At 39.1% G+C, this 26,349-nt stretch overlaps 4 protein-coding genes and 1 long non-coding RNA gene across 8 annotated transcripts in view; 3 read left to right on the top strand and 2 right to left on the bottom strand.

Moving 5' to 3' along the window:
* The first annotated feature begins 1,631 nt into the window (after positions 1-1,631).
* On the top strand, positions 1,632-9,633 carry LOC103511041 (zinc transporter 1-like). Its single transcript, XM_026824916.1, has 13 exons — positions 1,632-1,857; positions 3,003-3,095; positions 3,869-4,021; positions 4,079-4,211; positions 4,376-4,477; positions 4,736-4,827; positions 5,477-5,763; positions 6,090-6,153; positions 6,765-6,906; positions 7,374-7,639; positions 8,197-8,337; positions 9,061-9,104; positions 9,525-9,633. Exons 1-13 carry the CDS (start codon positions 1,669-1,671, stop codon positions 9,631-9,633), a joined length of 1,815 nt encoding a protein of 604 aa, XP_026680717.1. The 5' UTR covers positions 1,632-1,668.
* Positions 9,634-10,706: 1,073 nt separating this feature from the next.
* Positions 10,707-20,600, top strand: LOC103511038 (MIT domain-containing protein 1). Of its 2 annotated transcripts, XM_026824918.1 has the most exons (5): positions 10,707-11,071; positions 11,439-11,677; positions 11,924-12,144; positions 12,574-12,746; positions 20,440-20,600. In XM_026824918.1, the coding sequence occupies exons 1-4, from the start codon at positions 10,942-10,944 to the stop codon at positions 12,722-12,724; spliced, it is 741 nt and encodes a 246-aa protein (XP_026680719.1). In that variant the 5' UTR covers positions 10,707-10,941; the 3' UTR covers positions 12,725-12,746; positions 20,440-20,600. The 2 variants fall into 2 exon arrangements, with proteins under 2 accessions (XP_026680719.1, XP_008473974.1); XM_008475752.3 differs by lacking the exon at positions 20,440-20,600 and having other exon boundaries at positions 10,708-11,071; positions 12,574-13,276.
* On the bottom strand, positions 13,142-21,619 carry LOC103511040 (mitochondrial import inner membrane translocase subunit Tim8). Its single transcript, XM_008475754.3, has 3 exons — positions 21,446-21,619; positions 21,083-21,294; positions 13,142-13,911 (listed from the first exon to the last, which is right to left on the bottom strand). The coding sequence occupies exons 2-3, from the start codon at positions 21,224-21,226 to the stop codon at positions 13,744-13,746; spliced, it is 312 nt and encodes a 103-aa protein (XP_008473976.1). The 5' UTR covers positions 21,227-21,294; positions 21,446-21,619; the 3' UTR covers positions 13,142-13,743.
* The window catches only part of LOC113468180 (moesin/ezrin/radixin homolog 1-like), a 24,547-nt gene continuing 13,047 nt past the window's right edge, over positions 14,850-26,349 (top strand). Inside the window, exons 1-3 of one of the 3 annotated variants that reach the window (XM_026824920.1) lie at positions 16,453-16,519; positions 16,601-16,741; positions 18,471-18,508. In XM_026824920.1, coding sequence (XP_026680721.1) covers positions 18,497-18,508 — 12 coding nt within the window. In that variant the 5' untranslated portion in view covers positions 16,453-16,519; positions 16,601-16,741; positions 18,471-18,496. Of the gene's footprint in view, positions 14,936-16,452; positions 16,520-16,566; positions 16,742-18,470; positions 18,509-26,349 lie in introns of those variants that run through there. The other 2 variants (XM_026824921.1, XM_026824919.1) reach the window with 2 other exon arrangements.
* On the bottom strand, positions 15,412-15,841 carry LOC113468181. The gene is made up of 2 exons (XR_003392029.1): positions 15,710-15,841; positions 15,412-15,552 (listed from the first exon to the last, which is right to left on the bottom strand). It is a non-coding gene; the product is annotated as an uncharacterized LOC113468181 (long non-coding RNA).

Raw genomic sequence — 26,349 nt, forward strand, 5'->3', positions numbered from 1 at the left:
GTATACTATCATCAAGATTAACAAGATAAGATCAATTTCCACTAGGTACAGTTCAAGTTACTCTTCAGTCACAGTATCGTCAAAATATTCTTGGGCTGGCCATTCACTATCAGGTTCGCCTGTCAGGTCTAAATGTTAGTGAATGGCCGGCCTTACTAGGGATTAAGTGGGCTTCACATCTGCCGTTCAAGTCATAGTATGCTCACTGCCATCTAATCGTCAAGAGTCTGGTCTGTGAAACATTGATCTTTCTGGCCTAACAATCGAGGTCTTATCGCTCCCAAACCGAAGAGAAGGAAAAAGCAACATAGGAAAGGAGAAACCAGTCATTCCGAAAGGGAACCTTATCTGTTTGGTATAAAAAAAAAAAATCTGTTTTTCATTTTTTTAATAATCAAGTACCTAAGGTCTGTTGTAAACATTTTGTATTATACTATGTTAAACCCATAAAATACACGAGACCATGTTTAGACTGCTGGGGTAAAGGGACTTTTTAGTCTCATTCGAGCAGGATAAACAAGGTACATTCTATTCTATTCTATTCTATTCTAAATTTCCATTGTTCCGATTTATTTCAGAACCAGGACACAGCTCCAAGATGGCCATCAAGGATTTGTTCCGCAAATATCATCCGCTGCAGATGTACATCGTTCTGGTTTTGACCATCTGTTACTTCTTCGTACAACTGGTAGTTAGTCACTTTACGCACGCGCTGACCCTGCTGGTCGATTCTTACCATGTCCTCTGTAACCTGATTGCGCTCTTTGGCTGCATAGCATCCCTCAAGGTAAGTTTCAGGGTTTTATACGTACTTCTGAGTTCTGATCTCTAAACCACGTGACACGCTAAACTCCGCTCCATGGTTTGAGGTGCACTCAACCTCGTGAGGTCATTTGAGGAGCTTTTGTCTCACGGCGAGGCAGAAAGCGAATGACCTTCCCAGTTAAGGAGATCTCCTTATAGTCCTTATCCTGTGACCTGTGACTTTCACATAGAGGTTCGTACAGATCTGCGGGATGCAGCACCTTGGCGTTGAAAATGCTCTGCTACAATGGAAAAAATCTTAGATTTTATAATTACGTAGGTACGTAGGACTTCCTGGAATTATTGTAGGTACCTAATACTAGGTGTGCGATAACACGACATTACTGCCTACTTTATCAGTAAGCATTACCTATGTACTTAGTAGGAATATGTACTTGGTAGGAATAGCCCATTGAGACTATTGATATAAATTTCTGCCTGTTGTAAACATAGCTAATAAAAAGAATGTAGGTAAAAAATATCCTTAATCGCTAGCTGGTCGGTTTATTGAGAGTTATGCATTAGTTATGTCGGTTTTCAGAAATTTCAGCAGTTACCTCCTCTAGCTCCTGAAAAAGGATTCAATTTACAAACTGCCCTGATTTCCGGAAACCGTTAGATACGGCAACTATAATCGCCTATTGTAGGTACTCCAGACTCCGTATAAGGTACAAGTTTAATGTGTGTTGGAAAAATGTTCTCACATTTATTTTATAATGGCTTGAGGATATGGACTATTTAGAGACCAACCTGAAACACCTAATAACATTACCTAGTAGGTATTAGGCAGTACCTAATACTTGTGCGTACCTTTCTAAATTTCCATTGTTCCGATTTATTTCAGAACCAGGACACAGCTCCAAGATGGCCATCAAGGATTTGTTCCGCAAATATCATCCGCTGCAGATGTACATCGTTCTGGTTTTGACCATCTGTTACTTCTTCGTACAACTGGTAGTTAGTCACTTTACGCACGCGCTGACCCTGCTGGTCGATTCTTACCATGTCCTCTGTAACCTGATTGCGCTCTTTGGCTGCATAGCATCCCTCAAGGTAAGTTTCAGGGTTTTATACGTACTTCTGAGTTCTGATCTCTAAACCACGTGACACGCTAAACTCCGCTCCATGGTTTGAGGTGCACTCAACCTCGTGAGGTCATTTGAGGAGCTTTTGTCTCACGGCGAGGCAGAAAGCGAATGACCTTCCCAGTTAAGGAGATCTCCTTATAGTCCTTATCCTGTGACCTGTGACTTTCACATAGAGGTTCGTACAGATCTGCGGGATGCAGCACCTTGGCGTTGAAAATGCTCTGCTACAATGGAAAAAATCTTAGATTTTATAATTACGTAGGTACGTAGGACTTCCTGGAATTATTGTAGGTACCTAATACTAGGTGTGCGATAACACGACATTACTGCCTACTTTATCAGTAAGCATTACCTATGTACTTAGTAGGAATATGTACTTGGTAGGAATAGCCCATTGAGACTATTGATATAAATTTCTGCCTGTTGTAAACATAGCTAATAAAAAGAATGTAGGTAAAAAATATCCTTAATCGCTAGCTGGTCGGTTTATTGAGAGTTATGCATTAGTTATGTCGGTTTTCAGAAATTTCAGCAGTTACCTCCTCTAGCTCCTGAAAAAGGATTCAATTTACAAACTGCCCTGATTTCCGGAAACCGTTAGATACGGCAACTATAATCGCCTATTGTAGGTACTCCAGACTCCGTATAAGGTACAAGTTTAATGTGTGTTGGAAAAATGTTCTCACATTTATTTTATAATGGCTTGAGGATATGGACTATTTAGAGACCAACCTGAAACACCTAATAACATTACCTAGTAGGTATTAGGCAGTACCTAATACTTGTGCGTACCTATACAGGTATAGTTGGTATACTGATGGCCTCGTGTAGGCAATCCAGACAAAGCCTAGAAGTGAAGTATTAGTGCCTTTTAAGTATGATTTTATCAAACTGTCTGACAAAACTACTTAGGCCTCAAACTTTTTCCACCACACACGTTCCAAGTTTCCACCTGTCTGACAGACGGTCTGCCATCAGACGATCTGAGTGCGAGGTGGCTGACGATTAGACATTAAGAACTAATAAATTAATTTATGTTTTTTATCTAATTTTTTTTCTGACATAATGGAAATTTTAGGAACTAATTCATTTGTTTGTTATCCTTTACAGTACAAAGATAACACGGAGCGGTGCATGAACTCCTCATCAGTCAAGTCAAGTATGGAGAGTGCAGAGACTTTGAAGACTCAGTCTGACGTCAAAGTAAGTTTATGGATTAAGTTAATCAAGAATTAAACTTGATTAAAATTAATCCAGGAGTATTAAACATGACTGGTTCCTATGGGCTTTTAAGAAAGTGAGCATACCGTGAATTGTGGCCTCATCGTCAGAAGAAATTAAGCGCCAGTTCGCGGGTGAGAAAGCCAGCCGTTTCCGAGAACGAACATTATCCCATCAGGATAAAATCCGCCCTGGGCGGGAATCGAACCCGCGGCCTAGCGCTTACAAGGCAGACGCACTACCAACTAAGCTAAGTAGGCTGGCACATTTATTTCGATCGAGAAGAATAATATGAATAGTATGATCTCCACATACCAAACATCCCTGCTCAAAGTTCCGCTTTATGTAAACACTACCTACGTAGGTACCTACCTATATGATAATAATAGTGCTTATTTTTACTGCTCGCATAGGACTGATAAGTCCCTTTACTCCAGCAGTAGGCTACTACTATTATTGTGGTCAAATTCTCAAATTATATTGAGGATAAAATTCCATACCTCGGCTGGGATTGAACCCACGCCCTCCTGTTTACCAGTCGAGCGCCTTGACCACTACACCACCGAGAAAAAAAAAAACATAAGCGGAAGTCTGCCCTTATCATCCAGATTAGAAGAAATTTGGTATTTATTTTATAAAGGTGTGTCCACACTCCACACATAGATGACGGTCGTCGATCGACAGCCACTCAACTATGTGTGGACATACCTTAAATCAAAATTCTCCTGATGTTCTCGATTTCTTTTGTTCCCCAGTGCAACCCGAGTGAGACGAGACTTCGGAACACATTCGGCTGGGCTCGGATAGATGTTCTGGTCATGCTGATTGGTTGCATCTTCCTAGCCTCCCTCTGCTTCTCTCTCATGTTAGAGGCAGCCCAGACGCTAGGCCACATCGGTCAACTATGTGTGGACATACCTTAAATCAAAATTCTCCTAATGTTCTCAATTTCTTTTGTTCCCCAGTGCAACCCGAGTGAGACCAGACTTCGCAACACATTCGGGTGGGCTCGGATAGATGTTCTGGTCATGCTGATTGGTTGCATCTTCCTAGCCTCCCTCTGCTTCTCTCTCATGCTAGAGGCAGCCCAGACGCTAGGCCACATCAGCCACCATGATGAAATGCATCATCCACTACAAGTACTCCTGGTGGGAGCTGTAGGCATGGGCCATATCAGCCACCATGATGAAATGCATCATCCACTACAAGTACTCCTGGTGGGAGCTGTAGGCATGATACTCAACGGATTCTGTTACCTTAAGGCCACATCAGCCACCATGATGAAATGCATCATCCACTACAAGTACTCCTGGTGGGAGCTGTAGGCATGATACTCAACGGATTCTGTTACCTTATGATCGGAGGTAAGAACAGGATCATAACAGGGCATGCTATGACACAGACCACACGAGTCTAATGTGGCTGTTGTTTCATTGCAGCGAAATAAAAACGGTGGTGAAACACTTTTTTTTTAAGTTGAACTTAAATCAAGTCTGAACACGGATAGGTGTCCCGGCATAAAAATCATCACACTTTTCAAAACATCGATGTCCATCGAAGTCGACTGGAACACGAAAACACTAAACCGAATCCTAAATAATAATTTTACTAAACGTCATCAGTACAGGCCACACTACAGACGAACGATCAAAGATGGGCCTCTTGTGTTGATCAAGGCAAATTCAAGTCAATATTTTCTGACGCCCATCTAAATGCCCGTAAAATATTATATCGTTCGTTGAACGTACAGTGACTGGAGCGTGATCTGAACGGATAGTGGAAAATGTGGGAATCGGGCTGAAGTCTCGAAATAAACCTCACTTCGGGACTTCAGGTCCAGCTTGATTGTTGTTTCTTGTTCTATAAACCCTGTATATTTTGCTCTGGTATAAATTGAATAATATCCTGCATCCTGTGTATACTCCTATATTTGATACAATACAAATCATCACGAGCGGATTACGCGTTCTTTGTGAAGTAAGGAGAAGGAGGGGGACATATCGCTCAAAACAGTGTAATCAATTTATTCACTGAACCATGGACCTTTCCTACCATCACCAGGACATTACGGGCTTACAATAGACACTGTATTGGGTTTTCCTTTATTTTGTCTATTTCACCGTGACTTCCGAAGAGTTTCTCTTGTTTCGATAAAATTTTGGGAACGATGCTTGAAGAAACCTAAGGAATTTTTGGTCGCTCGATTTTGTACTATATCGAGCCTAAATGGGATTCATTGCCGGAATAGTTATAGAGAGGCCCTTAACTGAGTGATCTCTCTCTTGAAATTGCGTAGACGATGAGTTGATTTTTGAACATCTTAAAGTCTAATTAATTATTTTTCCACTCCAATTCCATTTCAGGTGCAACCAACTGCAACCAAGACAGACAAGAAGTCCGCGCAGAAGAAAATCAAAACCTTCTGCGCACAGCACTCGCACAGGAGACCTTACATGCGAAACTCTACACCTATTCTACATCTTCTCAAATCAACACAAACTAGTCACAAGCGAGTGAGAATACAGAAAGCGGGCAGCATGAGTGGAAACTGTTCGAAATCTTGCGTGCAGCTGCAGCTGAAGGATTACTACGCCGGGAGCAATTGCACTCAAGCCGTCCTGAAGCGATCTCTATCGGCCGACCATGTGAAGTGACAACTACCAGAGTATCAACCAATGAAGCTGCCCACGATCAAAAGGATGAGGATGACAAGATTTGCTGATTACTGAAATTGTCTGCTATTTGTTGTTGTATCAGATTAACTGAAGCTGGGGTCGTGATGGTCTCCAGCCAGATCCTCAACCACATGATTAAATTTGGGATCATCGATCGAAATACAAGGGCTTTTTGTTAGAAAGCCATGTTAACCCTTCAATTACTTCAACAGGTCCGGCACCTGTTGTTATTTTATCCGCATTAGTAACAATGTACGTAAACTAAGAACCGTATTCAATTTTTATTGATTTAACCTTTCAGTTCAAAGTCATTACCAGAAGAGCATCTTGACCGCTATGCCACCGAGTTAGCTATTTTGTTCAAGGTAATACTGAATCTGCGGGGAACATTTCTACATAGCTGTTTTCTACAAGTGCTTTAGTCTAAAGCACTTGTGGAACCTAGGTACATTGTCTAGGTACTTTTATTACGAAGTTAAAGTGCAATGTGTTCGAAAACACTCGAAGGTGGACAAGTTGTTAGTAAATAGTTGTTAGTAGATTACTGATAAAGAATAAGACACCCAGCTAATAATAACATCAAGAACAATCTTTGAACCCAAGCAATTTTTCTGTTTGTGTTATCATAACACTCATAACTATCGAACGGTCTGTCCGATTTTTGAAAGAAATGTCCAACACATAGGACAAAGGAATGTTAGGGGTCCCGATCGAACATTCGTGGTTTAGGGGTTCTACAGTTCACAAAGCCACTAGTTATTATACCTACCTCGGTGGTGTAGTGGTCAAGACGCTCGCCTAGTAGGTAATCAGGAAGGAATGGATTCAGTCCCAGCCGAGGTACAGAATTCTGTCCCCAATATTATTTGGGAATTTGAGAACAATAGCTGCAGCCTATTGCTGATGTAAAAGGACCTTTTAGTCCTATTCGAACAATATAAATATAGGTAAGCACTATTATTGATTGTGTCGTGTTCGTCTCCATCCGCCAGGTTGCGTTATCGTAATGATTTGTTCAATCATTGTATACCTGACCGATGCCAGTGTTGCAAAGTATGTGGATCCAATCCTCTCCATCATATCGGCCCTACTGCTTCTCCTGTTCAGTTACCCTTTCAGTAAGTCACAGGTATAGACCTTGCTTTTCACGTTAAAGTTGGCACTTTGTGAGTTTAAATTAAACGTACCTACCTAGCATGCCAATGATTAAAAAATGCCAGTTAAAGGCTTGAAACATATTTCCAGGCATACCCACTCGAGCCTGCATAATAAAAGGTCCAATACTCTTGCAGTCTAAAACGAGGTTTCCTCGCTTAACCAGGTGGTGTGTGTATACTTCTCCGAGCTCATGGCTATTCATCTGTGCTTGGAAATTCCTTCCTTCGTCCAACTTTTTAATAATCTCAGACTCTAAGAGCGCCCTTACTACTTTATCTAATAACGCCTCTGACAACCCCATCGTTTCAAAAACCGATGACCCTACTTCAATAGGAATCACTAACTCACTAGAATAATCAACTTACGTACTTTACTGTCCGTGTCCGGATCACCATATTGTCAGATCTTATCAACTTGTTTTTTCCAGTGCGGGATGCCGGCTACATTCTCCTGCAGACCATCCCGAACCACATTGACATCGACTCCCTCTGCACCGAACTAGTGGAGGCGTTCCCCAACATCCTCAACGTCCATGAAATCCACGTTTGGCAACTGACGTCCAATAAAACCGTCTCGACAGCGCATATCATCTTCTTGAACCCGCAAGACTATTTGTGCTGCACACATCAACTGATTGACTTCTTCTATCAGCAGGGCATTTCCCATGTCACCATTCAGCCGGAGTTTTACGAGGTAAGACTAAAGGTGTGTCCACACATAGTCAACGCCGTCGATCGACGTCTACTGAAACCGTACACTGCCTCGAAAACATAGATTCACCTTGTCGATCGACGCGACAGTAAACTATGTGTGGACACAACTTAAGACACTGAAAAGTTCCTTTACTCCAAGACCTATTATTAGGGTAAGTAGGGTAATACAGACCTATTATTACTGTGGTCAAATTATCAAAGTTGTGAATTGAGGACAAAACTCCACACCTCAGCTGGGAATAAACCCACCCGGCTCAAAAAATAACAACTTAGAAAAAGGTAAAAGCCGCTATATTGACAAAATCACAATACTTTCACATTAAGCATAATATATATTATATAGGATTCCAAAATACATTGTATAGGCCTACATTGTATAGGATTCCAAAATGCAATTATGATGTACAATGTACATAATAGAAAGCAAAAATCATCCTGGTTCAATTGTATTCACCAATTTTTACCGGAGCTCCAATTGTGCTTGGCTCGAACTTTCCAGGCTAGAAACTAATCTTTCTGTTTGTCAACATTTCGCAGGCTGGAAACAAAATGGACCTGATTTCGTCCAAATTCGGCAGTACCCAATGCCTCATCAGATGTATGAATGAGGAGTGCAACAGTCGGAACTGCTGCACATTACACAGTGATCAGCTGATTGCCATCAAAATTCCGGACGAGGTAAGCGCAAAAGGGAAAGGGAACATTATTTATTGGGTTTTCGGTACCTACCAATGTAGCTATATTTTTTACATTTTATGCAATGAATGAGGCTTGTAATCTCAAATGTGATTTGGTTATGGGATTTATGGGGATTGGATTTTATACCAAAATGTTTTTAGAAGCACATGAGGACTGATACCTAGAAACTATTTTGTTTTCTGTGATTTCAGTGTTACAATTTCCTTCAATTCTGTGAGCTTGCCATAAAAAATTGTAAAAATATCAAAAGAATAAATTTGTTGACAACTTATGCTGATAGACCACAACATAGCAATAAGACTGCCCGAGTGAAGCAAGAAGAAAATCTGAAACAGCTACAAGAAAGTTTGAGAAAAATGAAGATAACGCTCAACATAAACTATTCCAACACTTTGCATGACAGGGAAATAGTGTGAGTAACCACATTCCTATGGGTTTTCCTTTATTTTGTCCATTTCACCGTGACTTCCGAAGAGTTTGTCCTATTTCGATAAAATTTGGGAACGATGCTTGAAGAAACCTAAGGAATTTTTGGTCGTTAGATTTTGGACTATATCGAGCCTAAATGAGATTCGTTGCCGGAATGGTTATAAAGAGGCCCTTAACTGAGTGATCTCTCTCTTGAAATTGCGTAGACGATGAGTTGATTATTGAAGGTCTTAAAGTCTAATTAATTATTTTTCCACTCCAATTCCATTTCAGGTGCAACCAACTGCAACCAAGACAGACAAGAAGTCCGCGCAGATGTACCACATTTCTATATTTCAATTTAATGAAGCTTGACAAATTCTTTCCGAATTCCAGTGTTTTTCTTCATTTGCTGCACACCTACCTATCTCTAGTCACTTGTCATACAAGATATCTACATTTGAATGCACCAATGCAAGCAGTTGTTTTACTTTTTTAATGATGAAAATTTTTTGAGAAATTTACTTGTCTGCGTACGTAAAAATTTAAATGGTCAAGAAATTCAATGGCATTGTAACTTATCTGCCTTGATGGCATATCGTACACTCACTTAGTAAACAAGAGGTACCTGCAGGCAAAGTTTTTTTTTTTTTTTAAACTCTAAGGGTCAGTTGGTAGATCTCCACTGTTAACATCTTCCAATCAAGAGTGTTTACTTATTAAGCTTACTTAAGATTTCCTTTCTGTTCTGATTCCAGACTGAGCAATGACTGGGTTATAAAGATAGGCCGTGGTCTGGACATTTTCTGTCATGTACCTGAATTTTCAATAGGTTTTACCGATCTATCTCTTCGTCCATCCCCGTAAACTAAATTGGCTGGTGTGGCCTGAATGTCTTCTTTGAACATGTTTCGTAAGCTAAGAAGGACGACAGGAAGTTCAGATGTCCAAGAACCTGTACTCAGGTCTAGTCTGCACATTAGAAATGCTTTTAGCGTCCGATGGTAACGCTCAATGAGACCATTACACTGTGGATGATAAGCTGTAGTGTTTTTCAGCTCAATTCCCAGCAACAAATCCGCGACCGTAATCGCCAAATACGCGAACAAAATCTTCAAATCCGCGAACATAATCGCGAAATCCGCGAACATAATCGCGAAATCCGCGAACATAATCGCGAAACCCGCGAACATATGATTTTATTTCTAGGTTCTTATTTTTTGGGATCTTATGTAGTAGGTATTATAAGTATTATTTATTTTATCCCTGCATTCTTCCTTTCATTCTCTTCGATCCTTCATTACAATCATCCATTGGACATTGGACGAAATGGGTTTTATCGTCCCGAAATCGAAGAGAGAAGGAAGACAGGATGAGGGAAAGAAAGCCGTTCCAAGGAACGAACATTATCCGTTCAGGATAAAATCTGCCCAGGGAGGGAATCGAACCCGCGACCTAGCGCTTGCAACCTTACCCTTACAAGCCAAACACGCTACCAACCAAGCTAACTGGTAGAGGCCTCTTTTTCATTCCTACGCCAGACGCCTTCGAAATGGAAAACACGTACGGATCAACACGGAGTTGAAATAAAATACCTACGACCTGTGTTGCCAGATATACGGTAATTGCATTTGGTCGAGGTCTGGTACGGTAATTCCTACAAAATTGTACGGTAATGCCTTATGACTAATCTGACAACGCTGAATACGATTTTCATCACGAATCGAATCATCGAATGAGCTTTCGATATATCGAACGAATCGATTATCAAAATCGAAAAAATAATAAAATCAAAACAAAAACAACAGAAATACAGAAAAAGAAAAGTCAGAAAACAGTAAAACAGAATAAAAAAAAAAAAAAAAAAACCAGTGTCCCACGGTACGGTAATTCCTACAAAATTGTACGGTAATGCCTTATGACTAATCTGACAACACTGAATACGATTTTTATCACGAATCGAATCATCGAATGAGCTATCGATATATCGAACGAATCGATTATCAAAATCGAAAAAATAATAAAATCAAAACAAAAACAACTTAACAACAGAAAACAGAACTTACAGAAGTACAAGTACTTACAGATTGTACAGAAGAAAAGGAAGAAAGAAAGAAAAAAAAACAGTGTCCCACAGGGTGAAGACTTAAAGAGGGAAGAAACCTACTTTCCCCAATGGCCTCTTCAATAGAATTGGCCCAATTTTTACTCATAAGAGCGGTAGAACTAGATGAAAGAGGACGTTGGACAGAATCCCTCACATTTTATCAAGACGGAGTTACCGAGTTACTCAAACATGTCAGGGGTAAGTCAAACACTTGGTATTTGTAGCCCAGTGGACAATACTACCCATCCCTCAATAGACCTAGCCAAAAAGCACTGAGCTTTCTTGAAGAACTCTCTTTAAACTGTAAACACTGGAATATAGCATTAACTTGTCTTCTACATTCAAAGATTCTTTTTGCTACTGCTATCATCAAGTTAAACAATCATTCCATAGCCCTATAGAACAATGTAAGTGGACAAAATGACATCTCATGTATGGGCTCTGTTATAAGTTATAACAATGACATATAGGAATATCAACACAAACAATGACCCTAATGTATAGGCTAAAACTTCCATTGTCTTTGTGATTCAGGTACAGTTCATGTTTGTTTGTCTAATTTCAGGTTTATCAAACAAAGGAGACCAACAAAAAATTCGAGATAAAATAGAAACCTACATCAATAGAGCAGAAGTGTTGAAAGGCAAGCTTGACGAGAAAAAGAAAATGGGAAATTACCATGAACAGATTGAAATAGCAAATAATGAGAAGGGTGTCACATATGAAAAACTTTTTGGTAGATTTCTTGACGAGAATGTTGAACAGATTGATGTCACAGACCCTTACATTCATAACAAACATCAGGTAAAAAATTACCATAAAAAGTAGCTCTAGGTACCTACTTACCTATTAAAAATATATAAAATTATAACATGAAAGTTAGGTAGCTACCAATGTAGCTATATTTTTTTACATTTTATGCAATAAATGAGGTTTGTAATCTCAAATGTGATTTGGTTATGGGACTTATGGGGATTGGATTTTATACCAAAATGTTTTTAGAAGCACATGACTGATACCTAGAAACTATTTTGTTTTCTGTGATTTCAGTGTTACAATTTCCTTCAATTCTGTGAGCTTGCCATAAAAAATTGTAAAAATGTCAAAAGAATAAATTTGTTGACAACATATGCTGATAGACCACAACATAGCAATAAGACTGCCCGAGTGAAGCAAGAAGAAAATCTGAAACAGCTACAAGAAAGTTTGAGAAAAATGAAGATAACGCTCAACATAAACTATTCCAACACTTTGCATGACAGGGAAATAGTGTGAGTAATGTACCACATTTCTATATTTCAATTTAATGAAGCTTGACAAATTCTTTCCGAATTCCAGTGTTTTTCTTCATTTGCTGCACACCTACCTATCTCTAGTCACTTGTCATACAAGATATCTACATTTGAATGCACCAATGCAAGCAGTTGTTTTACTTTTTTAATGATGAAAATTTTTTGAGAAATTTACTTGTCTGCGTACGTAAAAATTTAAATGGTCAAGAAATTCAATGGCATTGTAACTTATCTGCCTTGATGGCATATCGTACACTCACTTAGTAAACAAGAGGTACCTGCAGGCAAAGTTTTTTTTTTTTTTTAAACTCTAAGGGTCAGTTGGTAGATCTCCACTGTTAACATCTTCCAATCAAGAGTGTTTACTTATTAAGCTTACTTAAGATTTCCTTTCTGTTCTGATTCCAGACTGAGCAATGACTGGGTTATAAAGATAGGCCGTGGTCTGGACATTTTCTGTCATGTACCTGAATTTTCAATAGGTTTTACCGATCTATCTCTTCGTCCATGCAAGGAGACTGTTGTGAATATTTTTCACAGAGCATCATTGATAAAATAATCATTGCCAGTGTGATGCGAAGGTTTGTATTGTACATAATTTGAAAAGCTATAACAGAGGGAGCAAGATTTCACAAAAAGGAGTGAAGAGAGACTAGAAATTAAGAACCCTGGTCAGTACTGTAGGATGAACCAAAACTTTTATTTGTTAAAGGAGACAAATTTAAAGGCCTATTTTTACTGCCATTTTAAAGTGGAAATTGTATGGTGTGGGTATTGTATACCTAAGTACCTCATTTTAGCAGTGATATTAGCTTAATGTAATATGTACCTACCTACCTACCAGTAACAGGGTAATTCAGTTGTTTGGTCATAAGCCCCACTGCTTAATGTTGTCCAATTATGTATTTTTATGGGGTACCTAAGCAAGATAGTACACTTTAGCTATATTAGGTATTTTATTATTATTTTAGTTTACTTTTTTTTACTTGGAATGTGACTGCCAAAGGCCAAAACTCATCACATAATGTTTATATTTTAATTTTGAATAATGACTGAGGGACCTTAAACAGAGGGAGCAGACCAGTGTCTTGCAGTGAAATAGGAATCATAGTAACCAAAGCCTAGCCAGCCTGGCTAGCTGAAGGTTACAAAGGGTGCATCATGCTTCAAAGGAAAGCACAGGTTCTCATGATGGTTGACTGTGGTTTGGGATGGTCCAAGTAATTTTGGCTAGACACCATCAACCACCCCTACTGCAGCTACACTACTACAACAACAATAATATTTTTAAGGCTGGGGTCTAAAAACTCATTTTGAAATTTTGTTGACTTTTGAGCATGCTTGAAGGCTATACCTGGAGAGTATTCAGTCATTCTCAGAGTTAACCGAACACTTTTAACATGAGATTGTAAACCAGGGGGTGGATTGTTCTTCGTGGTAACATGTGCACAACAGGTAACCCTTGCCCTCTCTACCAATAATTTGTAGAAATTTTACAATTACTTATTCCAAGTTACAAAATACAGACTTTACCTATCTATATATAGGTACCTTGAACTACTCAACTTGATCCAAGAATTACAAACCACCTTCCATACTTTTTGATAACAGTTGGCCATATCTGTTTGTGATAAATAGAGACACATCTATGAACCTGTTGACACAATTTGTTAGACATGTTTCTGTTTTACTATCAACTTTATCTGATTGGCACTTATCCCAACAAATGTCATTGAACTCAAACATCTGAAACAAACAACAAAATAAGAAATCAGTAGGTTTATTTTACCAAGTCTAAAGAAAAGAAACTGATTATAAAAGGAAAGATCTGTCTACCAATTAACATGTGTCTCACTATAGGTAATCATCTTTTAACATGTGTCTCAATATAGGTAGGCTTGCCAAATATCCAAAATGTCGATTCGGGTCGCGAATCCGCGAACATAATTGCCAAATCCGCGAACATAATCGCCAAATCCGCCTAGATTATTAATGTGGAAGGATCTCACAGATAGTTATGGAAAGATCTGTCTACCAATTAACATAGGTAATCATCTTTTAACATGTGTATCAATATAGGTAGGCTTGCCAAATATCCAAAATGTCGATTCGGGACGCGAATGCGGAAACATAATTGCCAAATCCGCGGACATAATCGCCAAATCCGCGACCATAATCGCCAAATCCGCGAACATAATCCCGAAACCCGCGAACATAATTGCCAAATCCGCGAACATAATCGCCAAATCCGCGAACAAAATCGTCAAATCCGCGAACACAATCGCGAAATCTGCGAACATAATCGCGAAATCCGCGAACATAATCGCGAAATCCGCGAGCATAATCGCGAAATCCGCGAACATAATCGCCAAATCCGCGAACAAAATTGCCATATCCGCGAACATAATCACGAAATCCGCGAACAAATCGCGAAATCCGCGAAAAAAATCGCCAAATCCGCGAACAAAATCGCCAAATCCGCGAACATAATCGCGAAATCCGCGAACATGATAGCGAAATCCGCGAACATAATCGCGAAATCCGCGAACAAAATCGCGAAATCCGCGAACAAAATCGCGAAATCCGCGAACATAATCATTCTACAATAATATTTTTGTAGAAATATTCTTACAAGATTAACCACAGAGAGCTGGATCAAATTTGCCCAGAAACAAAAACTCTGGCAAAGGCTGGTTCATGGAGGTTTTGGGCCCTTGCAGCCTGCAGTACTTAGTAGTACAATAATATTTTTACTGTCCATTTGCAACAGGTTAAGTATATGTTCAAATTAGTCATGCAAATGGTTTAGTAAACTAGTTCATAAGAACCCCAATTAGGTAGGTAGCAGTGTAAGACTTAGTATAAACTCAAGAGACCCATGTCTAAGGCTAAAAACTAAAAACAGAGTGGAGGAGAGAGTGTAATGTATAGAGCATCAAAGCAGGTAGAGGGAAGTGATGATAGTGAGAAGCAACAAGTTCAAAACACATAGAGATGGGAGCAAAAAGCTCTATGCTCTTTGCTCTCCACTTTACTCACTAAGTCTATCAAAGATTGAATATAAATCTATTTTTTCTTGTTTGTCTGTTACAGTTTAGTGACAACTACCACCAGTGAAAATGCCAAAATCCAGTACTGTCTTTTTCTTGCTAAAAACTAAAAACAGAGTGGAGGAGAGAGTGTAATGTATAGAGCATCAAAGCAGGTAGAGGGAAGTGATGATAGTGAGAAGATTAGCAGAACCACTTGCCTCCAGTCCTGAATTTGGAGCTGTCTCTTCAAATGAAGACGTTCCAGAGTCTGACCCAAACCAACTCATTTTTATGTTGATTCACAAAGTGATGAAACTATTCAATGGTTGAGGAAAGCCTTCCTAGTTTCCTTATCCTGTGAAAGGAAAGTTTTGGTTTGAGATAGGTAACAGTGATGGAAGATGAACTGTTCCAATGGTTTTGAAAGGATTGTAAAATGGGGGAGGGCTAATCGAAAGAGGTTGGAATACGGGACTACCTTGTACTTGAACGTAACACGAGCTTAAGCTTACCTAGCTGATACAAGAACCAGGAACAGGAATAACAGGAATCGAAATCCTTATCACGGATTCGTCGGATTCACGGCATGCAAAGATTGCAAAGGATTCGTTTGTTTACATCAAGGAGGTCACGAACAAAGGAGTCCTTAAAAAATGCTTCACTTTTTTGCTCTCGTCGCACTTACATCCATCCAGTATTTACCTCCTTGATGTTTACCCGATTAGTGCTGCACTCTACAGTTCAAGTTTTCAACTAAATTTTCAAGCAAAAATTTAAATTTTTAAATCTTAAAATTTTTTCTCTAGTGCCTTTTTCTGGACTTTTAGCCGATTTGTGGTTTTCCACAGCCTTTTGAGTTGGTTTTACTTTTAACTAAAACACAGAGATACCTCATATTTTTGCTTTTTACACATTTCTAGTTTATAAAAGTCAGGGAGAGGGAAGTTTTCAAAATTTCGTTGTTTGGAAACAGGCAAACGTCGGCCATTACTGCGCGTGAGTTGAAGAATTTTGAGTTGTCATCAACGTGAATTTTTTTCTCTAGTGCCTTTTTCTGGACTTTTAGCCGATTTGTGGCTTTCCACAGCCTTTTGAGTTGGTTTTACTTTTACCTAAAACACAGAGATACCTCATATTTGTGCTTTTTACACATTTCTAGTTTATAAAAGTTCAGGGAGAGAGAAGTTTTCAAAATTTCGTTGTTTGGAAACAGGCAAACGTCGGCCATTACTGCGCGTGAGTTGAAGAATTTTGAGTTGTCATCAACGTGAAAAGCTGAAAAGAAATTTTTACGTATTTTCTGTTTTCTGTGGGATTTCTAGGTATTCTGTATTTTTACAGGTAAAGAATTAATTAATTTAACCAAATTTTTACGTATTTTCTGTTTTCTGTGGGATTTCTAGGTATTCTGTATTTTTACAGGTAAAGAATTAATTAATTTAACCTAATTGACTGTAATTTGTCAACAAAGAAGTGTCAAGACTAAACTCAACGGTGAATGTGTTTCAGTGGTCAGAGGGTGTTTGGATCAAAGTATTTTTGATGTAAGTACCAATGCTACAGGTGTTTTCATGTTACCAGTCAAGTTATGAGTTCAACTTTCAACAAACCCCAAGTACCACCTCTCTAGGAATCTTCTGGTGCAACCTCACCCACAGGTCTATAGATATTGGAGTTGAAGTGTTCAACTCGGAGTTAATTTGAAGACTGTCTTTCAAACATAGTCTCCGAGCATTCTCGCAGGCTAATAAAAGAGACAACATGAAATTGTAGACCCCAGCCTTAATAGGTGCTTATAGAAGTTTTTGTCTACAAGTTCTTGAATTTTATAAGGTCCATCCATACAAAGTTAGAAATCCAAAAATTACAATACTTAAAACTATGAGTCACTGGACTGTTCTTAAAAATAGTCAAAATATGCTTGTCCATACAAAGTTAGAAATCCAAAAATTACAATACTTAAAACTATGAGTCACTGGACTGTTCTTAAAAATAGTCAAAATATGCTTGTAGCTCATAGTCATATTGACTCCTAGGAGTCCTAGGTCTACTATTGCATGTTCAGCAGCATCTACTTATTCAACTTGTTGGTCAACATTGGCTGACCATGTTTGTTATTTCACACTTGGGTACTTACTTTGGATATTATCTTGCATTTTTGTAATGAATTGTTAAAAAAATTACCGTTAATCCCAGTGTTAACATGCCAAGGGGGGGGGTGGGGGATTCTACAATAATATTTTTGTAGAAATATTCTTACAAGATTAACCACAGAGAGCTGGATCAAATTTGCCCAGAAACAAAAACTCTGGAGAAGGCTGGTTCATGGAGGTTTTGGGCCCTTGCAGCCCGGCAGTAGTAGTACAATAATATTTTTACTGTCCATTTGCAACAGGTTATATGTTCAAATTAGTCGTGCAAATGGTTTAGTAAACTAGTTCATAAGAACCCCAATTAGGTAGGTAGCAGTGTAAGAATTAGTATAAACTCAAGAGACCCTTGTCTAAGGCTAAAAACTAAAAATAGAGTGGAGGAGAGAGTGTAATGTATAGAGCAGTGTTTCCCAACCTTTTCTCTACGATCGCCCCCTTTCAGAATTTGTACAGATTATCGGAACTGTGATCGCCTTTTTTTTTTACTTTTGAGCTTCATGGTTAATGGCTCCCTTGGGCCTGGTGAGCTTTACAGAGGCTGGTTATGTCAGTCGCAAACCTCTCCTCTCAACAATGTTCAGCCTATTTCTCAGCTTTGTTTTCAAGTTGCCAAAATGGAAGTTTTTACACAATAATTATTTTTTCACTATCAATACTCAACTTCTGTGATTAGAGAGATAAAAACTAAACCGCATTACCGCACGCGTCAGGAGCAGAGCTGAATGAAACCAGGATCTCGGGATTGTTCGGCAAAACTCGGACGCACGTGCAATATTTTTCTCTCTCCTCTTCGGATTTATTTTTTAAGACCATTTTTGCCCCTAGATAGCCATCGCCCCCTTTATCGCTCCTTTTATTGATCACCCCCCATATCGCCCCCTAAGGCTTCATCGCCCCCATGAAAATCTCCATAGCCCCCAAGGGGGCGATATCGCCCAGGTTGGGAAACACTGGTATAGAGCATCAAAGCAGGTAAACAGAAGTGATGATAGTGAGAAGCAACAAGTTCAAAACACATAGAGCTGGGAGCAAAAAGCTCTATGCTCTTTGCTCTCCACTTTACTCACTAAGTAAGTCTATCAAAGATTGAATATAAATCTTTTTTTTTTGTCTGTTACAGTTTAGTGACAACTACCACCAGTGAAAATGCCAAAATCTGTAAGTATCTTTTTCTTGTTGTAAGTTAAACTATTGTACTTAAACTATGTCAAAAACTAATTTACGGTGCAAACAACACGCAAGTGTTACTTAAAGCATCTAATGGAAAAAAAAACTAATTTAAGCAATTAGCCAATCAGATTGCTGATTGAACCCTAAATGTAATCCAGCAAACCAGTTAAGTATGTAGAGTAAAACATACAAACCAAGTGTAAAATTGGCAGATTAAATCTTGGAACTCAACTTTTTTATTCAGTTGTGTCATGATTATGATGGACTTTGGACAAGATGTCTGATTTCTGAATGAACTTATCAAATTAGGTACCTATCCTTGAAGAAAAAAAAAAAAAAAAAAAAAACATGAAAGAAATTTTTTCCAAAAAAAAAAAAACCCAATTTTCTCCCAAAAAAAAAAAAAAAAAAAACATGTAAGTAATCTATTGCACAATAAACAGAACCACATTTTCTGCCAAAATACTTTGGAACTTGGGTACTTAAGTACCTACCTAATAAATTTAATAGTCAAGTGTGTAAAGTTAAATGTTTCTTATGTGTAGCCCAGTCAACTTGGGTTTGAAAAGACAAAAAAAAGTTTGATAGAGGAAATTGTAACTGCTAATGCTAAAGTCTTATCATTTCGAAAGCAAAGAGAGAAGGGAGATAGGATAGGAGAAAGCCAGCTGTTCCAAGAGGAAATCCTCCTTTGCTTGATTGAAGAGAAATAAATTGCTTTACAGCCAGCCTAGGGGGTCAATGAGACAAACATTCTTTATATCCACCGTAAGACCGTACTCACGCAGAAAATCCGCTCCGATGATGGGAGAGGTGACCTCTGCCACTGTGAATGCGAAGGGAAAGTTCCTGCGCAGGCCAATATCAAGCTGGAGCAACCGTTGGCCATACGTGTTGATACGGGAACCATTTGCCGCAAACAGCTCCAATGGTTGCTTGTTCCCACGTTCTGCAGGGCAAGGAGGTACCAAACTGATGTCGGCCCCAGTATCAACCAGGAAGAGGAGTCCTGTGATATTGTCTTTCACTCGGATACGGCAGGAATTGTTTCCCTCCTGAACTGCCGCTGATTGGTTAAGGAGGGGCTTTAGTTTCCCGAATGGTCCTTTTCGAATTGGCAGGTACTGGGCTCTTGGCACTTTCTTGCCTTTTCCCGGTATTTATAGTGTATACGGCAGTATCGCTTGGTGCTGGGAGTCTGTGATCTTGTGTTAGATCTAGAGCGAGATCCCCCCTGCTGCCCAGTCATAAATTTCTCCAATGTCATGGTAAGCTGTGCAACTTGTTGTGTGAGCAGAGTTAGAGGGTCCTGGGATGGACCAGCGGAAGGAGACGGTGAGACAGCTGAGACTGTGGGAGAGGGTTGCACAGAGTGCATCTTATCCGCAATGTCTGCCTGTTGTTGGAGTGAGAGGGATGTACTGAGCGCTTGGAGCATCTGCTGTGTGAGCGCCGGGAGCTTTTTAAGCCAGAGTCCTCGGATGAGGTTTTCTGGGACCTCTGCACCCGCCAGGTTCTGGATATCCCGCAGGAGCTGTCCTGGAGATCTGTCTCCGACCTCCATATGTCCCAGAAGCTTGGACAAACGCTCTTCCTCACTTTGTGTGAAGCGTTTGGTAAGTGCTTCCTTCAGCGCAGGATAATTCCGGGTTGCTGGGTTGCGTATCACATCTGCGACTTCTGCCAAGATCTCTGGGTCCAACCTAGCTGTCAGTTGGGTAAACTTTTGTTCGTCTGACAAAATATTGGCAACCGTGAACTGTGACTCCACAATGACAAAATATGTCACAGGGTCACCCTTGAAGAATTTTGGGAGTGCCAAAGACATGGTTGGTGGGAGAGCTGATACCGGAGGCGTGCTTGTTTCCGTCTTTACCAAAGGTTCCGTGTTCATATCACGTCAGGGTCCACCACTTTAGGGGATGTATGTTGGAGGCGTTGATTCCACCTGTGAATAACTCGAATCCCCTAAGAGAATATGTATGTAGAGAAAAACGACGGTATTGACTTTACACAAGAACTTGTTGGTTTATTGAACACAGAAAAGGCACTAGGAATAGTAAACTAGTTTACCCTGAAACTAGGAAAAAGGAAAGACTCCGGAGAGGGAAATTGGTAACAATTTTTAACTTGGAAAAGCGCTGTCGTCTCGGAAAAGTCGAAGTAAAACTGAACGGGATGCCGGAACACCCCCTGAAATTCGGGACTGTCCCGGCCAATTTGGGACATTTGGCAAGCCTAAATATAGGTAATCATCTCATCTTTGCCACCAGTTTGGTCCTAGTTTTAACATTTTTTTTTAATAGGTATGTTATTTTTTGTTAACAAAATAGTACTGGTTTCAACCCTATGTTATTTTGTATTGATGTATTTATATTATTTTCCTGCTTAATGTAAAGTTGACAAAATAAAAAGTGATATAATTTATAACAATAATGTGAACTTACTGTGGCTGTTATTTGCTGCTTCTGCTTCTCTGCCAGTATTATATTATTTTCCTGCTTAATGTTAAAGTTGACAAAATAAAAAGTGATATAATTTATAACAATAATGTGAACTTACTGTGGCTGTTATTTGCTGCTTCTGCTTCTCTGCCATTATGAACTCTTGTAGATCTTGGTTAGCAGAACCACTTGCCTCCAGTCCTGAACTAGGAGCTGTCTCTTCAAATGAAGACGTTCCAGAGTCTGACCCAAACCAACTCATTTTTATGTTGATTCACAAAGTGATGAAACTATTCAATGGTTGAGGAAAGCCTTCCTAGTTTCCTTATCCTGTGGAAGGAAAGTTTTGGTTTGAGATAGGTAACAGTGATGGAAGATGAACTGTTCCAATGGTTTTGGAAGGATTGTAAAATGGGGGAGGGCTAATCGAAGGAGGTTGGAATACGGGACTACCTTGTACTTGAACGTAACACGAGCTTACCTAGCTGATACAAGAACCAGGAACAGCAGGATTAACAGGAAATACAGGAATCGAAAAAAAAAAGAATGGAACAATCCTTATCCTTATCACGGTAAAGGTAAACGCCGTAAACGGATTCACATTCACAGTCACGGATTTCACATTTCACGGTTCTCGGCATGCAAAGGATTCGTTTGTTTACATCAAGGAGGTCACGAACAAAGGAGTACTAAAAAATGCTTCACTTTTTTGCTCTCGTCGTCGCACTTACATCCATCCAGTATTTACCTCCTTGATGTTTACCCGATTAGTGCTGCACTCTACAGTTCAAGTTTTCAACTAAATTAATACAAATTGAGATGGGTTTCCCAGTTGGTATTGTTCACTTCTTCGGAGATGAAACGATGTTTTTTGTCAGCCTAGGCTCTAGTAATTTTGGAAGGCAAAACGCCTGTCTTGTTAGCGCTATTTCGCGGGTTCAATTCCCGCTCGGGATGAAATTTATCCCAAACAAAAAAGGACCTTTCCTGGAACGTCTACCTTTTTACTGTAATTCTTATCATTCCTCCTCTTGATCTAACAATTCTCTTCCTATTAGTCTCCTCCCTTTGATTTTGAAACGATAAGACCTACGTTATTACTCACAATACTCACTGCTTCTTCGGTCAGTCAAACCTCTTGGAAAAAAGTTTGTATTAACTTTATAGTCAACCAACATGAGACTGTTAAGTTTAAGGTTAGCCCTACCGACACCTTTGCAGGCAAGGGTCTCTTTCAAGAGTTAACACAATTATTCAATTTCAGAGTTAATGGTTGCTAGGGAGTTCCATTTATCGATACTCGTTGCTAAGGGATATCGATTTCTCGCCTAGGAAGGTAAACATACTTGGAGATTTTTCAGTCGTACAGAAAATTTGTTCAGAGAAGTCTAGAAGAAATTTAGGAAGCCTATTTTCAAGAAGCCTAATTTAGAGAAGTTTTTTGTGGATTTTATAGAGAAGTTTTTTATTAGAAGTTAGAAGAGGCATTTAAAGAAGTTATAGTGAAAAGTGTATAGTTTTGAATATCTTCAAAGAGACAATTTGTATAAAGTTATAGAATTTTGATAGAAAACATTGTGACATTTCAAGTTATATTTTGCCAATAAAATTACCATTATTGTTATTTGAAAGTAATACCCTGAAGTTCCTCTCTGTGCTAGTGAGTTCATGAGTAACCCTTCAGCAGGAGAACATCTTCCCCCAACTGTGTGGTGAATCCCCCAAACGCCAAACTCACAATCGCTTCCACTGCCGTCCTTTCGCCACATAGTTTATGGTAGCAGAGCGTGGTTACTTGTGAATGTCGACTGACATCACCTATGGCTCTGGTGCTGCAGAAGCGAAACTTCAATAGAAGCAAGAACGAGTTGGTGAACTTGGAGAAGGCGATAGAGGCAGTCAAAAATGGCCCTCTTGGAGATTACAATTACGAAGCTGTAAGATTTAAGCTTAATTATTTTGACATCACCTATGGCTCTGGTGCTGCAGAAGCGAGCCTTCAATAGAAGCAAGAATGAGTTGATGAACTTGGAGGAGGCGATAGAGGCAGTCAAAAATGGCCCTCTTGGAGATTACAATTACGAAGCTGTAAGATTTAAGTTTAATTATTTCTCAGATAGACTGAAGATATACGAGACTAGGAAGAATGAGCTGAAGACAGCTGTCTCCGAAGATGATCTCGATAATCTGATCCCAAAGGAGGGAGAAGATTTGTATAAGAAGCTTTCTTCATGGTTAGTAGAAATAGAAGAATCATTGACAAGGTACCAGATTTTGAGAGGAAAGAAGATGGAAGATTGCTTCATGGTTAGTAGAAATAGAAGAATCATTGACAAGGTACCAGATTTTGAGAGGAAAGAAGATGGAAGATTATGAGGAGCTGCTGCTTGCTTATGTTGCTGATGAGTATATTAGCCCTTTGGATGACCCATTTCCAGATGAAATATTTGATTGCTTATGTTGCTGATGAGTATATTAGCCCTTTGGATGACCCATTTCCAGATGAAGTACTTGATCGTGATGAGTTCACAGAAGAAACCTGTGACATAGCTGAAGAAGAGGAGCTGATGCTCCATGATGATATCTATTGATGACCCATTTCTAGATGAAATATTTGATTGTGATGAGTTCACAGAAGAAACCTGTGATACAACTGAAGAAGAGGAGCTCCATGATGATGTTAACCCTGATATATTTGATTGTGATGAGTTCACAGAAGAAACCTGTGATACAACTGAAGAAGAGGAGCTCCATGATGATGTTAACCCTGATGGTGAGATTTCTCCTTCCAGTATGGAGACTGGAACAGAGTGCCCTGATTCAGTGGAGACCATGGAAGAAAATCTTGTCCCTGAGAGTTGTGCGAGTGAAGGCTACGTCACATTATTGGAAACTAATACTCCAGAGTTGGAGATGGGTAAAACCCCTTTGGATTTGAACTGTGACAGTTCTGTTGTAGTTGTGAGTGTGAACGTGCCAGACGCTCTGGTAGACAAACCGGCGGTTTACGGGCCCTTATTTGATACACCAGAATTCTTTGGTTATTTGTATTTTATATTTCTCAGACATTGCTTATTGTTGTTAATGTATAAAATTTTCAGCTCTCCCAAGACACCACGGAAGGCGATGGTGTCTCTAAGTGTCGCGCGAGTGATGGCTCCGACACGTTATTGGCAATGACTACTCCTGAGTTGGAGTCGGGTAAAAACCCTTCTGAAATGACGTCTTGGACGGGTTGGAAACACTGCCAGGGACGACTCCATGCTCCTTGAGGAGGCCTTGAATTGAACTAGGGATACTAGGTTCCATGGCAGAGATGCTAGTGGAGACTGATGCAACCAAGGAAGCTCTGGTTCTCTGATTGGTCAGAGATCAATGTAAAGCGCGGCAAGATATTCAGTTCGATGAAGTTGGTTAAGTTTATCCCTATTTCATATCTGTGTCCAAACCAATAACTTGCCAAGCTATTTTCCTATATTTAGTTGAGCGCTTTTGTTCCACAGGTTTCAAGTGGGTTAATTACCTCGGAGTTTTCTTGTGGCCAATATTCAGCTTTCGAATTTTCAATGATTGTAAATATTTTTGCTTTGGTGCTCACTCAACTTTTTGTCAACTTTCGGATGTTGTAAGCTTTGATTTTGGAATTTTGCACAAAGCTTACTCAATTTTTCCTATTGTACAAATGTTTACACTTTTTCATGTATTAAGCCTTAGAGGGCTCATTTCCGGTGGGGAATGTCGCGAAAGTCGCGATTTAAACACGAGAGTGTTTGATAATTATTAAATTTAACTCAATGGTTGCTAGGGAGTGTAAAATATTGATACTGGTTGCTAGGCAGATATCGATTTTTCTCGCCTAGGAAGGTAAACATACTTGGAGATTTTTCAGTTCGTAGAAAATCTGTCTAGAGAAGTGTCTAGAGAAAATTTACTAGAGAAAATTTAGGAAGCCTATTTCGAGAAGCCTAATTTTGGAGAAGTTTTTTTAGAGAAGTTTTTATTAGAAGATATTAGAAGAGACATTTAAAGAAGTTATAGTTAAAAGTGTATAGTTTTTGAAGTACCTAAAAGAGACAATTTGTATAAAGTTATAGTAGAAGTTTGTAGAAGACGTTGTGACATTTCAAGTTATATTGTGAATAAAATTATCTACTTATTGTTATATGAAATTGACACCCTGAAGTTCCTCTCTGTGCCTAAGTTTATGAGTAACCACCCTTCAGGAGAACATCTTCCCCCAACTGTGTGGTGAATCCCCCAAATGCTAATCAGCTAATCACAATCGCTTCCACTGCCGTCCTTTCGCCACAGGGGGGGTTCTACAATAATATTTTTGTAGAAATATTCTTACAAGATTAACCACAGAGAGCTGGATCAAATTTGCCCAGAAACAAAAACTCTGGCAAAGGCTGGTTCATGGAGGTTTTGGGCCCTTGCAGCCTGCAGTACTTAGTAGTACAATAATATTTTTACTGTCCATTTGCAACAGGTTAAGTATATGTTCAAATTAGTCATGCAAATGGTTTAGTAAACTAGTTCATAAGAACCCCAATTAGGTAGGTAGCAGTGTAAGACTTAGTATAAACTCAAGAGACCCATGTCTAACACCCGTATTTATGAACAAGTTCTTCAGATCGTTCTGAGAATTTACTTGAGAAAAAACGTACTCAGAGGTAATCACGTTCTGAGCCGGTTCCAAATAGAATGGTATTTATAAACAAGTCCGATAAGGGGTAAGACCGGTTTTACCTAAGATGATACTAAGCGTGTGGTACGCGTTGGCAACACTGTAATTTTACCCGGGATTTGTCAAAACAAGTATTTTCATTTGGAATGATAGCATGTTGCATGCACTAGTTCCCCACGGATCACTGAAGTTAGGTAACGTTGCGCGTGGTTAGTACCTGGATGGTGACCATCTGACCCCTATACCTACCTACCTTGAATTTTTGGTCATTTATCATTTGATTTTGAGTTCTAACTAGGTGCGTTTTTGTTTTATTTCTTTTCATAAAGTTTGTTTTTTCTTTAAATATTATAGATGAATTTAATCAATTTTTGTTTCACTATCGTGAAAATGAGTACCTACAACTTGGCTCGGGCTCCCAAGAGATACTTGCGAGATCCAGGAGAATACATGATTATTTTATTTATATTATTTTCTTTATTATATCAAAATAAACATTAAAGAAATAATAAATTAAAATTGTAACATGGTTTTTTTAATAGGTAGGTAATCGTAAATATTTAAAAAATAAATTCAGATAAAAATAATTAGCATTAACAGGACTTACTTTTTTATAAAGTTCTATCTACAACTGAGATAGCTGTATGGTGAGCTTTAGAGTGGTTTAATGAATTTTAGGAAAAATTAGCATTAATCAG

Source organism: Diaphorina citri, unplaced genomic scaffold (assembly GCF_000475195.1).
Source record: "Diaphorina citri unplaced genomic scaffold, Diaci psyllid genome assembly version 1.1 scaffold667, whole genome shotgun sequence".
In the NCBI taxonomy this organism is placed as follows: Eukaryota; Metazoa; Arthropoda; class Insecta; order Hemiptera; family Psyllidae; genus Diaphorina; species Diaphorina citri.